Source organism: Microtus oregoni, unplaced genomic scaffold, assembly GCF_018167655.1.
Source record: "Microtus oregoni isolate MIOR12 unplaced genomic scaffold, Mior012 000027F_ref0000203, whole genome shotgun sequence".
In the NCBI taxonomy this organism is placed as follows: Eukaryota; Metazoa; Chordata; class Mammalia; order Rodentia; family Cricetidae; genus Microtus; species Microtus oregoni.
In genome coordinates, this window is record NW_024543086.1 from 2743353 (window position 1) to 2758858 (window position 15506).

The following is a 15506-nucleotide window of genomic DNA, read 5'->3' on the forward strand; positions in this document are numbered from 1 at the left end:
TAAATGCTATTGGAAAATCTCAGAAAACAAACCTCTAGCACTGTGTTTTCTGCCTTTTGGAACCTCTGTTATAATCTAACTTGTTGGCTTTGGGTCCTCTGCAGGGGCTATGAGCTCTCAGCATCTAGAGGTCTTCACATAATATAATGTTAAGGTGTGAGATCTGGGGCTTTAACTCAGTGACAGAGCACTTGTCTAGCATGAGTCCGGCCCTGAGTTCAATCCCCAGCACCAGGAAAAAAATTGTTTGCTTTAATGCCTTTAGGTAGAGCCTATACCCCGAGGGCCATGGGTCCTACTATGATGTCTGTCCTCCAAAATGCCTTTCCTCCTTGTTGAACTCCCTAGAACCTAAAGGCATTTCAGTTCACATCCCTTGGTCCAAAATGTGCTGTTTGAAGGGGGTACTAATCTAGTCTTTATTTTGTACCCTTTGGTGCTTCTCAAACTTCAGTGGGCATCAAAATCTTTCCAAACATCTATCAAAAATGCTGGTGCCGGGGCACTCCCTGCTCTTATCAGAACACTCCCTGAGAGTGTGGCCTTAGGGTCTACCTTACTAACAAGTGGCCTGGTAATTCTGACCCAGGTGGGCAGGGAAATACTTGGAGAAACACTGCCGTGACTCTTAATACCCAGCCCGCAGCATGTGTGGCAGATGGGGGTCTATACCTCGGCTTGATAGGCACGTGGCTGTTTCTGGGCCTTGCGTCAGGAAAGCAAAAGGTATTGTTAGCCTCCTTCTGAAAGGAAAGCTTCTCTAGTGTTGTTGACTTCTAAGGTGTCCTGCCGGATGAGATCACAGAGATTATTTGGTCAGCCCGCTTATTTTATCAACAGGAAAATCGAGGCCTAGGTCCTTTTACTTGTTTATTAAACACTTATGAGGAGCCTGTCCTGGGGCTGGAGACATGGCTGGGAAGGTAACAGTGCTTACTGTTCCTCCACAAGAGCCAAGTGCATTTCCTGGCACCCACATCTGGTGGCTCATAACGACTTAGAACTCCCCTCCAGGAGATCCACTACCCTGTTCCTGGCCTCTGCAGAAACCTGCATTCTGTGCCTTACACTCACACTAACATACACACATACACATAAGGGAAAATCTAAAAAGAAATCTTTATGGAAAAAAAGGACCTGCTAGAAAGAGCTCACTTTGTGAAGTCCCCTTTGAAGCCACCTCTTCCAGCTCCACTCCGGCCAAATCCTAGCGGAGTGCTGTGAACACAGAGGGACCCTCAGTGAATCAATGAACAACAAGAGCTGCAAATGAAATTCCCTCTGCAAAAATGGCAATAAAAATTTTTAGGTATGGGATTTGTAAGCCTCTGTGTGCTCTGGAGACTGAGACAGTAGGATTACAAGCTTGAGGCCAGTCTGGGATAGATGGTGAGTTTCTGGACACTCTGAGCTACATAATAAGACCCAGACTCTTGTCTGAAGAGAAATATATATATATATATATATATATATATATATATATATATATATATATATTTTAAATAAAAAGGTGGCGTTTTCACCTTTGCCATAATAAACTAGAATTGTGTGTAGAAAAAAAAGAAAAAGAAAAAAATAAAATAAAAAAGCGGTTGGGACCTTATAATGATCCTTTTATTTACATTCTTTACCATACTTTACATCATCTTCCTTTTCCTTCCATGCTCCTCACTCCCACATTATGGCAGTTTCCAAAACATATCCCAGGTTACAGTAATTAACCATTTTTTGAGATATGGTAGCCATAGGCTAGCTAGGACTGTATATATTTCTGAGAGTCCTATATCTATTCATTGCCCACTCCCTCCCTCTCTTTCTCTGTTCCAGGGAAGTGGGTGATCCACCCCTCAGAGCTCACTTTTGTGCAGGAGATTGGCAGTGGACAATTTGGGCTGGTGCACCTTGGCTACTGGCTCAACAAGGACAAGGTGGCCATCAAGACCATTCAGGAAGGGGCGATGTCAGAAGAGGACTTTATCGAAGAGGCTGAAGTCATGATGTGAGTGAAAGCAGGGGTGTGCGGGCATCCTGTGTGGGAGGCTTTGGGCTGTGTGCACAAAACTCCAGTCCGATGTATATCGGGCCCCAGTAGTAGAATCCTACTGCATAGGAAACAACAAAAGAGAGGAGAGAGAGAGAGAAAAAAAAGAGAGAGAGAGAGAGAGAGAGAGAAAGAGAGAGAGAGAGGGGGGGGGGAACCTCATCAGGACTCAGTTGGTGAAGTGCTTGCTATATAACCCCCAAGACCTAAGTTCAATCTACAGAAACCATGTTATAAAAAAAAAAAATAGCTAGGTATGGTGACTTGTACTTGGAGTCCCACTGCTGGGGAGACAGATATAAGAGAGACAGGCAGATCCCAGGCTTGCTGGCCAGCCTAGCCTACTTGGCTAGTTCTGGGTCAGTGAGATCCTTTTTCAGAAAAAGAAAAGATGAGGGCTGGAGAGAGGACTCAGTGGTTTCACTTGTAGCTCACTACCATCTGTATAGTTCTAAGAGATCAGCACGACACACAGGTGGTACACGTACATACTGCTGCTATAAGAGAAAACAAGGCCCTCTAAATTAACATGAGCAAAGCTCATAGGAGCTCACAGTGACTGTGGCAGCAAGCCCAGGGCCTGCATGGGTCTGCACCACATCCTCTGTATATATGCTGTGGCTTCCACTTGAGTGTTTTTATGGTATTCCTGGGTGTGTGAACCAATGGCCTCTGATTCTTACTTAGGCCCTTTCCTTCCTGTTTGTGTCTTGTCTAACTTTAATGTTAGTTTTCGATTGTTATATAATATTTTAATGTTATCCCCTAGTGAAAGACAGAAAGGGAGTGGACCCTGATGGGAGGGTAGGTACGAAAGAATATGGGGGAGTAGAGAGAAGAAAAACTGTAATCAGGATATATTGTGAGAAAAAAAATCTATTTTCAAAAGAAGAAAAAAGTTAAAAAGGAAAGATTGACAGTGTCACAAGAACACCCATGCTTGACCCTTGGCCTACACACACATACACACATTCATACATACATACATACATACAGCACACGCACACACACATGGGAAGGGGGTACACTTGAGCATGATCTAGAGGACCTGCTCTGTGGTCTGGACCTTTATTCTCCTCTCCTACCCATCTCTCCTCAGGCACACACTGGCGTCTGTCCATCTTCATTCATACTACCTGACTCCCTGTCCTCAGCCCTTGGCTTCATGACCATCTTTGGTTTGAGTTTGGAGTTTGTTTCCATTCTCAGAACCGTGAGCTGGATGCCATAATATGTTCAGCACTTTTGGAAGACTAAATCCTGGTCATCACATCTCTTGCCTTTTTTCTTCCAGGAAACTCTCTCATCCCAAACTGGTCCAGCTCTATGGGGTGTGCCTGGAACAAGCCCCCATCTGCCTGGTGTTCGAGTTCATGGAACACGGCTGCTTGTCAGATTACCTGCGAAGTCAGAGGGGCCTCTTTGCGGCAGAGACCCTGCTGGGCATGTGCCTGGATGTGTGTGAGGGCATGGCCTACCTGGAAACGGCGTGCTTCATCCACAGAGACCTGGTATGAGCACGTGCACGGAGCCAACGCCTGCAAGGACAGATAAAGGAACATCTTCCCCTGAAATGTAGTACAGCAAGACCTAGAGAGAGAGCGTTCCTAAGTGACTTGCCCCATGGGGCTGTCCTTCCTCCCAGCTTCAGGAGGTTCCTAGTAGGGAAGTGTTTCCCGAGTGCTCAGATATGAACTGCACCTCAGCCCTTCTTCTAACATACACTCAGTGTTTCAGCTCACATTTTTCCAAAGCGGAACTTCCAACCAGTCCTTATTAGCTTCCCCGTGCCTCAGTTTCCCCCTGGAAAAATGAAGGAAAGGGCAAAGACAGTTTTACTTTGTAAAACATAATATTTACATTTGTTAATTTACAAAGCAATGGGTCTGCTTACACCTTTCCTCTGAGTGTGTCATATGATTTGATCGTATTCAGCTCCCCCGTGGCATCTTTTGTCCCTGGTCTCACTGGCTACCCCTCTCCTTCACAAATAGTTCTGTTCCTACCTGCACATTTTATTTATTTCTTCATCTAGATCCCTTGTGTGAGATTATAAAAACAGCAACAACACATGCTATTTGTCCTTAAGGGTAGCTAGTCCTCTTAACCTGGCGATCCCCAGTTCTGTCCCACTTTTCAGCAACTAAAACCCTCCATCCCTCCTTATGACTGAATAACCCCTCTCCCCCGAGTCTGTACACACTACCTTTTCTTTACACCTTCTCTCACTGATGGGCACTTGGGCCTAAGCACAGTTTCTCCACTGAAATTGTACTAGATAACCTGAGAGACAGCCTGGAAACCTCTGGTGGTGGGGGATCATGAATGTGACTCTCCAGGTGAATATGGAGACACTTTTAAGTGTCTCCCAGGGCTCTTCCAAGACTATACTCTGGGATGATGCCAGTGGCCCATTGGCCAGTCCTCCCCTATTTAGGGCAATTTTAAGAGGATTAGCTTCTGAACACTTTGGTGCTGATCACTTGGGAGGCACTGCAGTCAGCCAGGATCAGCATCGCCTTCTGCGTCAGGCTGCATTCCAGTGAACCACTAGCTGGACAACACTGGATTTCTCTAATAAGTGGGAAGGAAGATAAATTCCTCATCCTGGCAAAGGGGCTTGCACATTCAGCTAACTGGCTGGATTTCCTGCTAGCTCAGCAGCGTTCTGCTGATGCTTGATCTCTGCCCGGCTCTGCAGTGCCTTTGTACAGCAACACAGCAAACACTAACAATGGGAAACTCTTCTGCTACTAGCTGTCCACCCACAGCTTCATCTCTCTTTTGCCTACCTGTCTCTCCTCTAGGCCGCCAGAAACTGTTTGGTGGGAGAAAACCAAGTCATCAAGGTGTCCGACTTTGGGATGACGAGGTAACACAGGGATGTGGTGTCAGCAGACTCTCAGGAGTAACACTCAGCCCTGGAGTGTTCTGACCTCATCCCTGCCCCTTCCCAGGTTCGTCCTTGATGATCAATATACCAGCTCCACGGGCACCAAATTCCCAGTGAAGTGGGCATCTCCAGAAGTGTTCTTTTTAAGTCGCTATAGCAGCAAGTCGGATGTGTGGTCATTTGGTGAGTGTCCTCCTCAGCCCACCCCTGTGCAATCTGGATCTGTGGACCATCTGTTTCTTTCTCAAAGGCAAACAATTCTACTTTGTTCTGGGCCCTGAACAGAGAAAGAACCTACTGAGGGCCCGTGTGAGGTCAGCCTTGAATGTTCAAATGGGCTATAATTATTGCATTTGTTTCTAGAGAGCTTTGAAACAGCAAAGAAATTAAAGATCACAGTGGAGAAAAAGTGTCCCGTAGTAACTTCTGTGAGCTGGGAGGCTGGAGTAGTCCAGAGATTAGGATATGAAGCCTGTGGAAGTAGGACCATGCTGTGCCAGCATCGCATTCCCACACTTGATCCTAGTCAGCATCTGTTACTCTACAGTGGTCTGCTGAGCATTCGATCCCAGGGCTACTCAAGGTGCTGAGGAGCAGGAGGACAGAAGGCAGAAGAGGCTTCTGTTCTCTTGAAGCAAAACTTTTGAGGAGACAGGCAGCTATCACACAAGGTAGCAGTTAGAAGATCCAGTCACATTGGTCTTGGCCAGTGCTGGGAATCAAATACAACAGCAACCGTACAGAGAGTATTTAGGCTGGAGGAAGGGTCTGTTTGTAACTAGCATGGTCTGGAAAGGCCTTTCTAGGAGGTGACTCTTGAACAAATGTGTCCATTCAAATATTCATGACACTGTGTTCCTGACAGGAACCGGAATGTGTAAAAACCTCACTACATCCAGAGAGCAGGAGTTACTAAGTTAGTAACTGTTCTAAAAGTCTTGGGTAGGTGGACGGATGGGTGGGTGGATGGATGGATGGATGGATGGTGTCACCATGTGAGAAAGGCTAAGTGACTTGCTGGATTTGATGTCTGCCTAAGTCATAATTTTTGCATGTAAAAGTGTGCATGAAAATGCAGCAAATAACCTCTGTGGTATGATAACCATAAAGAGGGAACTTTGGAGAGAAATATCTTTAGGTTGACCATGCCATTCTGTAGGAAAGGTTTACTAGGGCACAAACCTCAGTGGTATAAGCAAAGGAGATGCTGTCTAGTCAGATATCTCAAGATAAGAATCAATGATAGGAATTTCTTCACACTGTAGAATACCCATTCCCAAGAGCCCAGAACTTGTTAATTATGAATCTTTCTGATTTATTCTTTAATCCAACCCCATCTCCATGCTTGGCCATTACTCTCTTAACTGGTAGAATTACAGAATGAACCCCGGGGGAGATTGTTCTGGCATCATCTTTGCACAACTGTCCACAAGTGTGGAGGACAGCTAGGGACAGTGTGTGTTCATCTCTCCATGGCTAATGGAGCTACTGACACTGCCAAGGAGGGGCCTCCCAAAGATGCTTAGAGTGCCAGCCATACTTGCACCTCCACCTGCAGACTCAGAATGGAGCCTGTGACATCATAGCACATCAGCCGGGGGATGTTCTGCTGCTCTCCAGAAGATTTGTTTAAAATAACTCCCTTCCTGAAGGGAATCCAGGCATGAGGTTGATAGACAGATAGGGGAAGATTAGAAACAGGTTGCATCACCCGAGCATGGTGGCGCAGGACTTTAGTCCCAGCTCCCTAGAGACAGGGGCATCTGCACAGTGAGTTCCAGGACAGCCAGGGTGACACAGAGAGAAGGGAGGGAGGAAAGAAAGGAGGGAAAGAGGGTGAAGGGAATATAGAGGGAGGGGGAGGGAAAGAGGAAAAAAAGAAAGAAGGGAAAGAAATTTGTAGCGGCATGCACAAACCGCAGCAACCTTGCGACCGGAGAGCCTCCTGCCTGCCTCAGCCCAATGGGCTTTGTCATAGATAAAGTCTCTGCTTTTTACCACAATTGACTTCTTGAAGAAGTCTGTAGCCTGTATGAACCATGCCTCATCCATGTTCAGAAGGCTTATAATAAAGCAGTCACCCCGAGCTGTGTTCCAGCACAACAGCTCGCTTTCAGAAGACACCCCACTAGAAATCCTGGCATCTTGGAATACTGAAGTAGAGTCTGAATTTTCAGGTCCTCGGGCACTGAAAAGTGACCCTAGGAGGAGGGTTGTAGGATGGGGTTCAGAAGTCTGCCATTTGAAGAAGTTTAGGAGCCGATTCTTATTTGGGTGTTTGGCAATGAGACTTGGGGACACTCCATCCCACAGTCCTCTGGACTTACGCGTCTTGCAGATCTCTGGTTAGGACATCAGTAACCTCCCTTCCTCCTGGGAGGTCGTGATCTATCAGTACTGTTAAAGACAAAGCTGGGGCAGATGTAGGGAGACTTACCACCAGAAGGTAAGTTCTCCTCACTCTCTACAGTACAAGTTAAGATTCCACAGATGAAATGCCTGACACCAAGAACGGCTTAGACTTTAGATTCTGGGATATTTGCATATCTGTGTGTGCATTTATAGCGATGGAGAGAGGGGAGTAAAGGGAGAGAGAGCTTGGAAATGGAACCCAAGCCTGGACATGAATTTGTTTCACATACACCTCACAACCTCTCCAGAAGATCTGGTGGCCTCTTCTAGACTCCTCAAGCACCTACACACACGACATATATTCATACAAACACATACTCAGACGCATAAGTAAAAAATAAAGCCTTTAAAATAGAAGTGAATCAATCAATGAAAAAAAAAAATGTTAAGAGGAAGCCCGATAAGCCTCATGGGCCGGATACTGAACCTCTAGATGTCTACCGAGTGGACTTGGACGCTAACTCCAAGGACTCCGTCATTTTTAGATGAGTCTCTTCGGTACATGTGCCCTTTGCCATGAGCTGTTGTTCTGCTCACTGTTGTTCTAGGTGTGCTCATGTGGGAAGTCTTCAGTGAGGGTAAAATCCCATATGAAAACCGGAGCAACTCAGAGGTGGTGGAAGACATCAGCACTGGCTTTCGGTTATACAAGCCCCGCCTGGCCTCCTCTCACATCTACCAGATCATGAACCATTGCTGGAAGGAGGTCAGTACACGAGGTCATCCCCCCCTGTATCATCACACACATTTTCAGGGCCTGCATCTCAAGGGAAAGGATGTCCTAGGAGGATGAGGACCAAGGGCGACCACAGTAAACAGGCAGGAAGTTGTATCTGTGTATATGTGTAATTAGGTCTTCATTATATATCCATATGGTGTACAGTATGATACTTTAATATGTGATCTATGTGTACTGAGCGTGGGGGTGATAGAATCCATGTCATTTCTTCCCACCATTATGTCATCCTTGGAGCCTGTGAGCTCTTCTCTTCTGCCACTCATAAAACACAGCTAGTGGGCTGCAGCCTCCCACTGGGCCGTCCAAATCGAGAACTTTCTCCTTTATTGGACAGTATTTTGGTGCTTATTAACCACCTTTTCATGTCTCTTTCCTCACAGCTTCCCAGGCTCTGAGAACCACTTTTCCACTTTCACATTGGCTTTTCTTAGCTTTACATGTGACAGAGAGTATGAGCTTCTTCCTGGGTCTCACCTTTCACTTGATGTAATATCCTCCAGATTCACCTACATTGCAACCAATGACAAGGGTTCATTCTTCTTCACCGAATAAAGTGCCGTCATATCTATGTGTACACACACATATACTCATCTATAAGTATATATGTATTTGTATATATATATATACATGCGCACACACATGTTTATATGTACATATATATTTATGTATATATCTTATCAGTTCATCGTGCTGACCAAAGTTCTGTTGATGGATACCCAAGTGGATACTCCATCTTAGCTATTGTGAAATATGCAACCAAAAACACTGGCAAGCATGTATTTCTTTAATATACTGACATCATTTTCTTTGAACATGTACCCCTAAGTGGGATAAATTTTTGTTTGTTTAATTTTTTAAGATTTATTTATTTATTATGTATACAGTATTCTGTCTGCATGTATGCCTGCAGGTCAGAAGAAGGTGCCATTACAGGTGGTTGTGAGTCACCATGTGGTTGCTGGGAATTGAACTCAGGACCTCTGGAAGAGCAGCCAGTGCTCTTAAGCTCTGAGACATCTCTCCAGCCCTTGTTTGATTCCTTTTTAAAATTTATTTTTACCTTTCATAAAAGGAAATATTTATTTAGTTTTAGAAAGCCTAATAGTTTTTTCTCTGCACTTTATATTTTACCTTTTTTATTGTTTTTATTGAGCTATATATTTTTCTCCGCTCCCCTCCCTTCCTCTCCCCTCCTGCCCTCTTCCATGATCCCCACTGCTCCCAATTTACTCAGGAGATCTTGTCTTTTTCTGCTTCCCATGTAGATTAGAGTGGGATAATTTTTTAAAGACCCTCAATAAGACAGAATCTCAAAAAGTCTAGTAGCCTCAAGAAAAACCTTAGTCTTAACAGTTGTTTCTTACCATTAACCATGATAAAAAGCAAAAAAAAAAAAAAACCTCCAAACCTCCTTTCTTTGACTTACAAGACTACTAAGTAATGCTTAATCCATAAGTTCACAGAGAGTTTATAACATAAGCAATGAAAGATACAAGCAAGAACACAGAAGAAATCCTATTCACTGAAAAAAAATCTTGAACACTGAAGGAATAATGATACCTGATGGTTACTTGGCAATGCTTTTTTTTTTCTTTTTAGGCTAATTGGGGGAGCAGTTTTTGAGACAGGGTTTCTCTGTGTAGTCCTGGTTGTACTGAAACTTGCTATGTAGACCAGGCTGGCCTCATTGTCAGAGATCCGCCTGCCTCTGCCTCTTGGGTGCTAATATTAAAGGCGTGCGCCACAGCCGCCCAGCCTCTTTTAGCTATGTTTTATGAAGCAGAACTTATGAAAAGACACTTTTAACGTAGATCTTATGCACACACGTTACATGGAGGAGAGGGTACTCAGGAAGGACACACCCAAGAGTGTGGGTGTGGGTTGCTCTAAGATAGTCACCTCAATTATCTTTTTAATTTTTTTCCAACAGATCTTAGAATTCTGTGTATCTAGAAGAACTGAGCAAACAGCTCGAGTAGGTCCCATATTTCCCTTCCTCCTCAGTTTACTTTGCTTACTAGCACTTCATAAGAATTTGGTTCATTACAATCATTTTTAAATAAACACCTGCTGCTCCATCATCGTTGACCAAAGTTCAGAGATTAAGGTTCACTGCTGGTACTGCCCGGTTCAGTGGGCTTTGACAAACACGTAATAGCACAGACCCACCATTATATGATCATGTAGAATAGTTTCGCTGTCCTAAAAATCCCCTTTGTTTCTCCTGTTCGTCTCTGCCCTCACTCCCCAAACCCTGGCAACTATTGATCATTTTACTGTCGACAGTTTCAGCCTTTCCAGGTCTGTCCTGGAGCTGGAATCATACAGTTGTAGCCTTTTCTGACTAGCCTCCTTCTGCTAGTAATATGCATTTAATGTTGTTTTGTGTGTTTTTTGGATTTTATTGTTTATTTATTCTTTATTGTTGAGTAATACTCTGTTGTATAGACATACCATAGCTTATTTATTCATGTGCTTTCTAAAGGAAATCTTAGAAGTTTTTGGTTTCCAGCAATTATGCATAAATTTGCTATAAATGTTCACTGTAAATGCATCCATTCATGTGAATCTATGTGTATACATAAATTTTCAACTCCGTTAGGTAAATGCCTGGGAGTGGTCACTGGATCAAATGGTAATACGTGAGGGTCCAGCCTCGATGGGTTCCTGTGTTCCAGGGAAATGGGCCTGTGGTTTAGAAATGTTAGGCAAGAGAAACAGAGATATGAAAAGATAGTAATATAGAATAGTACCAGGAGGGCAACCCAGTGAATCCTGAATCCTGAATACACCCACATTTATTTTCCACACACTTATGTACCCCAATCCAAAAAGAGGGGAAGAAGGTAAAAGACTGCTTTAACATCACACAAAGGACAAACAGAACAATTACTTGCTTCATTACTTGAAATATCAAGCAACTATTTCCTGAGTTAAGCATTCTGATGCTTTAGGCAGGATGTGCTGCAACAACACCTTAGACCAAGTATCCTGTAGGCAACCACTCCCAGGGTCAAACCGCCTGTCTTAAAAATGAAGGAGCAGGAATAGAGTGGAATTTTCTGACTTTTGGTCAGTGTGGAGTGGATCCACCTCTTTGGGTCATCTTAATAGCCAAAACACCAAGTAACCACACCCTAGGTGGAGATACCTTGTTTGTAGCCATTCCTTAAGTCAGACTTCTTGTCAATAACTTTGAAAGAGCAAGAGTAGGCTTAGCTATCTGACCTTCAGTCAAGGTGGAACGGACCCCATTTTGTGGGCCTGCACAGTAAGGCTAGTTTTGTGAAACACCACCAGGTTTTCCTTTTTGTGTTCTTACCAGTGATGAGTGATTCTGGTGCATTTTGTTTTGGTTTGGTTTGGTTAGGTTTGGTTTGGTTTGGTTTGGTTTGGTTAGGTTTGGTTTGGCACTATGTAGCCCTAACTGTCCTGAAACTCACTATATAGACTACCTAACCTTGAACTCACAGAGATCCACCTGCCTCTGCTTCTGCCTTCTAAGCAAAGGGATTAAAGATGTGTGTCACCATACTCAGTCATGATGCTTCTTATATACATCAGTACTGGTTGTGTTGATATCCACCCTTCTTACAGAGGAGGGGTAGAATTTTGTTTCCTGTTGTCTGGATTGACATTTATCAATGGCTTGTCATGTTGGATATCTTTTCATGTTTATTTCCCACCTCTAATATTCTCAACGAAATGCCTGCTCAGATTTTTACCCACCATTCAGCAGGGTTGTTTATTCCATATAGCTGATTTTAAAAAGTTCCCTATCATTATATGTTTTGCAAATATTTTCTCCAGGCCTACAGTTTATTTTTCATTCTCTTGCTAATGTCTTCAATTTTTTATTTAAAAAAAATTTATGTTTGTGCCTGCGCATGTGTCTGTGTGCCATGTGCATACAGTTTTCACAGAGGACAGAAGTGGGCATCAGATCCCCTAGGACTGTAGTTACTGATGATTGTGAGCTGCATGTGGATGCTGGGAATCAGACCTGGATCCCAGCAAGTGCTCCTAACCATTGGTCCATCTCTTCAACCCTTACTGATACCACTTAAATTATTTTTATTTATTTTGTGCCTATATGTATGCAGGAATGGGGGAGAGGGCATATACTGTTAGTATGTACCCATGGAGGTCAGAAGACAATTTGCAGGAGTTAGTTCTCACCTTGCCCCTGTGGGTCCCAGGGATTGAACTCAGATTGTCAGGCTTGGTGGCAAGTGCCTTTGCTGCTGAGCCATCTCACTGGCCCTCTTGAGAGCATCTCTCACAGAAGTTTTCCAGTTTTAACCAAGTTCAGCATCATTTTTTTCCATGACTCACACCTTGAAGTTATAGCTCACAACTCATCACAAAACCCAGATCTCTTCCGAGATGATTTTATGAAAATTTAATTTTATTAATTTTGTATTTTTTAATTAAAAACTTATTGCATCATATTTCTCCTTCCTTTTCCTCCCTCCAGTCCCTTCCATGCCTCCTCCCCCTTTGCTCCCTCTCAAAAGCGTGGGCTTTTTAAAAAATGCGATTGCTACACTCACACACAAGTGTGAGTAAATATACAAACAAAACATATTCATTCCACTTAATGCTGCTTATATGTATAAGATTTCAGAGATGACCACGTGGCCTTGGAAAACTGCCTATGGGGCTCCTCCCTGGGGAGGACTACTTCTCCCACTCTCAGCATCCCTTAATTGCCCGTGGTTCCCAGTCTAGGGTGCTGTCCTGTCAGATTCTCCCCTGCCATGTTAGCAGGTCTGTTGATGGTGTACTTCTGCAGATCTTGTTGAGGCAGCCATATTGTTGAAGTACCATGGGGAAAGCTTCCCTGCCATTTCTAAAAGACACACTCTCATAGCAGATTTTTCTGGTCCTCTGTCTCTTATTGATCCCCCTCCACAATGTTTCTGACTTGTGTTATGGGTGTGTTAGTTGGGGCTATACACTTGTTCCCTGCATTTGACCACTTGTGACTTTCTGTAAAGGCCTCCGTCTGTTGAAAATGGATGTTCCTGATTTTGATGTTTATGAGGAGTAAAAGCTATACTTACCTGTGGGTATAAAGATCGATATTTAGAACGCAGTTAGGAATTAAATTGGTTTAATAAGGTGACAGTAGTAGTTTCTTCTCTAAGGTCTATGACGTCACTAGCTCCAGGTAGTTGGGCAAATTTCCAGGTGTGGTTTCCCTCCTGATGAGTCATCTTTAAGTCTAATAGAGCTGGTGGTTACTGCCAGGTTATGAGTGCCACTATTGCACCCATAGGGTTATCGTGCCATGCTCACCGTTGGTGTTGTTTGTAGGCATCCCAAATGGGTAGGACTGTCAGTTGCCACCCTCCCTTGGAAGACTGCATAGCGCCTTTCAGTATAATGAAAGCTAGACCTGAGGGAGGAGGCTTTCAAGGCAGATCCAGCTTGGCTCCTCAAGGCCTTGTATCCAGAGGGCGTGGTGTCTTAGCAATAGGCACTTGCCTTCAGCCTCTGGGAGGCAACTGAGGGCAACAGCAAGTCTAGATTGTTTGGGGAGTCTCTTGGCTTCCCATAAGCAGCAACTCTATAAGGAGTTTCTCATGCCTGGTTTTTGTTAGGTAGTCTATGGCTCATGGTGAGGATGGGGGGAGTACTGTCAGGCCAAGTGGTATTACTTCATTTATGCTATATACCAAGAGGTATTACCAAGTGGTATCACGTCATTTATACATATACTTCATATATGCATACAAACAGACTTATATGCATTGCATATAATTTTAGGTAAATGAATGATATTATTTCTGATGACCCTTTCCAGACATCCTCAGCATTATTCACAGTTGACGTTCTCTCTCCCATCCCCAGTCAAGGCTGCCTCCCCCGTTTCACCCATTTCCCTCTCCCAATCATTTGTCTTATAGTTCCACCTTTCACATTCAGGCCCATCTTAGACTAGGGTCTGCTGGTCCTGTAGGGTGTGCCGTTACAGCACTGTCTGTTGTCCCTCCATTCTTCCCATGTCTACTTGCCGTGTCCCTGGTCTGTTTCTAGGCCCTCTGTTCTCCTGCCTGATCCACTGCTTATCCGTCACACTATCACGAATCCTCTGACTTCAGAGGAAGCCCTGAGCTTGGGTGGTCTCAGTCCCCGCTCTACTTTTCTTTGCCGTCATTAGTATTAGTTCTAATTAGTATGTCTTAGTCCCCTGAGAGTTTTGCCTCTCCACATACATTTCACAGTCAGCTCTTGGCCACCACAGAATCACTTGCTGGGAGCTTTGGTTCACGTTGCACTGAATCTGTAGATCAGGTAGTAAAGAAGTGACTACGGAATTTAAAACTAGGCCGCCTGGTCTCAGACTCTCTGTTATGGACAGTAAGAACATCCTTCCTCCAAGACAGCCCATGTGGGAAGACTTTAGGGCAGATGCTGCTATTGGATTCGGATCTGCTTTGCACTTAGGCAGGACACACAGGTATAGGGAACTCACAGAGCTCTCTTTGTTACTCTGCAGAAACCAGAGGACCGTCCACCTTTCTCCCAGCTGTTAAATCAGCTGGCTGAAATCGCAGAATCTGGACTTTAGCAGGGATTCGTTGACCAGCCACAGCCGTGTATCCTGAGCGAAGGAACAGTGTCCTTTTTACAGAGCATTAAAAGCTGCCAGCAGCCCAGGACCCCGCACCGGTGCCTGGACCATGGTGCCAGCCCCTACGCAACTGTGACTGCAGCATCCTAGAAGAAACTGGAGGGCCAGCCACTGGGCCAAAGACTGGGCTACAGCAGTAACCGTGCTGCTGTGCCCAACACCCCAGCCTCTGTCATATGCTATCTCAAAGCTCCATCACCTGCTCTCAGAAGCATTTCCTCCCCTTCTTAGCAATAGGGAGAAGCAGGTATAGGCCACGTTCTTCTTTTTATTAGTATTTTAAGCATAGGTCGAATACTCAAGAGACGTTTTATTTGACCCAACAAGACAGTATCCCCATTTACAAATGGAAGAATGGGAAGCCTCATTCTTTTTCTAAGAAATGCAAGAGGTGATTAGCCAGAGGGTTCTGCTAACTGTGAGCCTGCCAGCCTCAACTTCCTGCTAAATGTGGTGGGGTGGCTGCTTGTGCCAGAGGCCGGATGTCGTGAGGTTTCAGAGCACACTGCCACCTCTCTTCGATGGAGCATAGAAAGCTTCATTGGGTGCATAGAGTGAAATGACCCCTCTAGACCCCATGGCTGGACCACTGTGTGTCTGAGATTGACCAGGAATGAGAGGGCCTTTGATGGTCAGGTATCAACAGGTACAAAACAAGGCATCGGCTTATTACTAATCCAATGGCCCTGTCGTAGTGACTCACGTGGGTGGCTGGGGCTCCTGGTCTATGCAGAATGCTGAGGCAATGACTATAGAATGTTCATCATTCTAACCTCTTAGG

General features: G+C 44.5%; 1 protein-coding gene across 3 annotated transcripts in view; it reads left to right on the forward strand.

The window, feature by feature from the left end:
* Itk (IL2 inducible T cell kinase) overlaps positions 1-14901 on the forward strand; it is a 62342-nt gene extending 47441 nt beyond the window's left edge. For all 3 annotated transcript variants that reach the window (XM_041676237.1, XM_041676235.1, XM_041676236.1), the window contains exons 12-17: positions 1828-1999; positions 3336-3552; positions 4849-4913; positions 4999-5117; positions 7895-8052; positions 14591-14901. In XM_041676237.1, coding sequence (XP_041532171.1) covers positions 1828-1999; positions 3336-3552; positions 4849-4913; positions 4999-5117; positions 7895-8052; positions 14591-14662 — 803 coding nt within the window. In that variant the 3' untranslated portion in view covers positions 14663-14901. The remainder of the gene's footprint in view (positions 1-1827; positions 2000-3335; positions 3553-4848; positions 4914-4998; positions 5118-7894; positions 8053-14590) is intronic.
* The last annotated feature ends 605 nt before the right edge of the window (positions 14902-15506 follow it).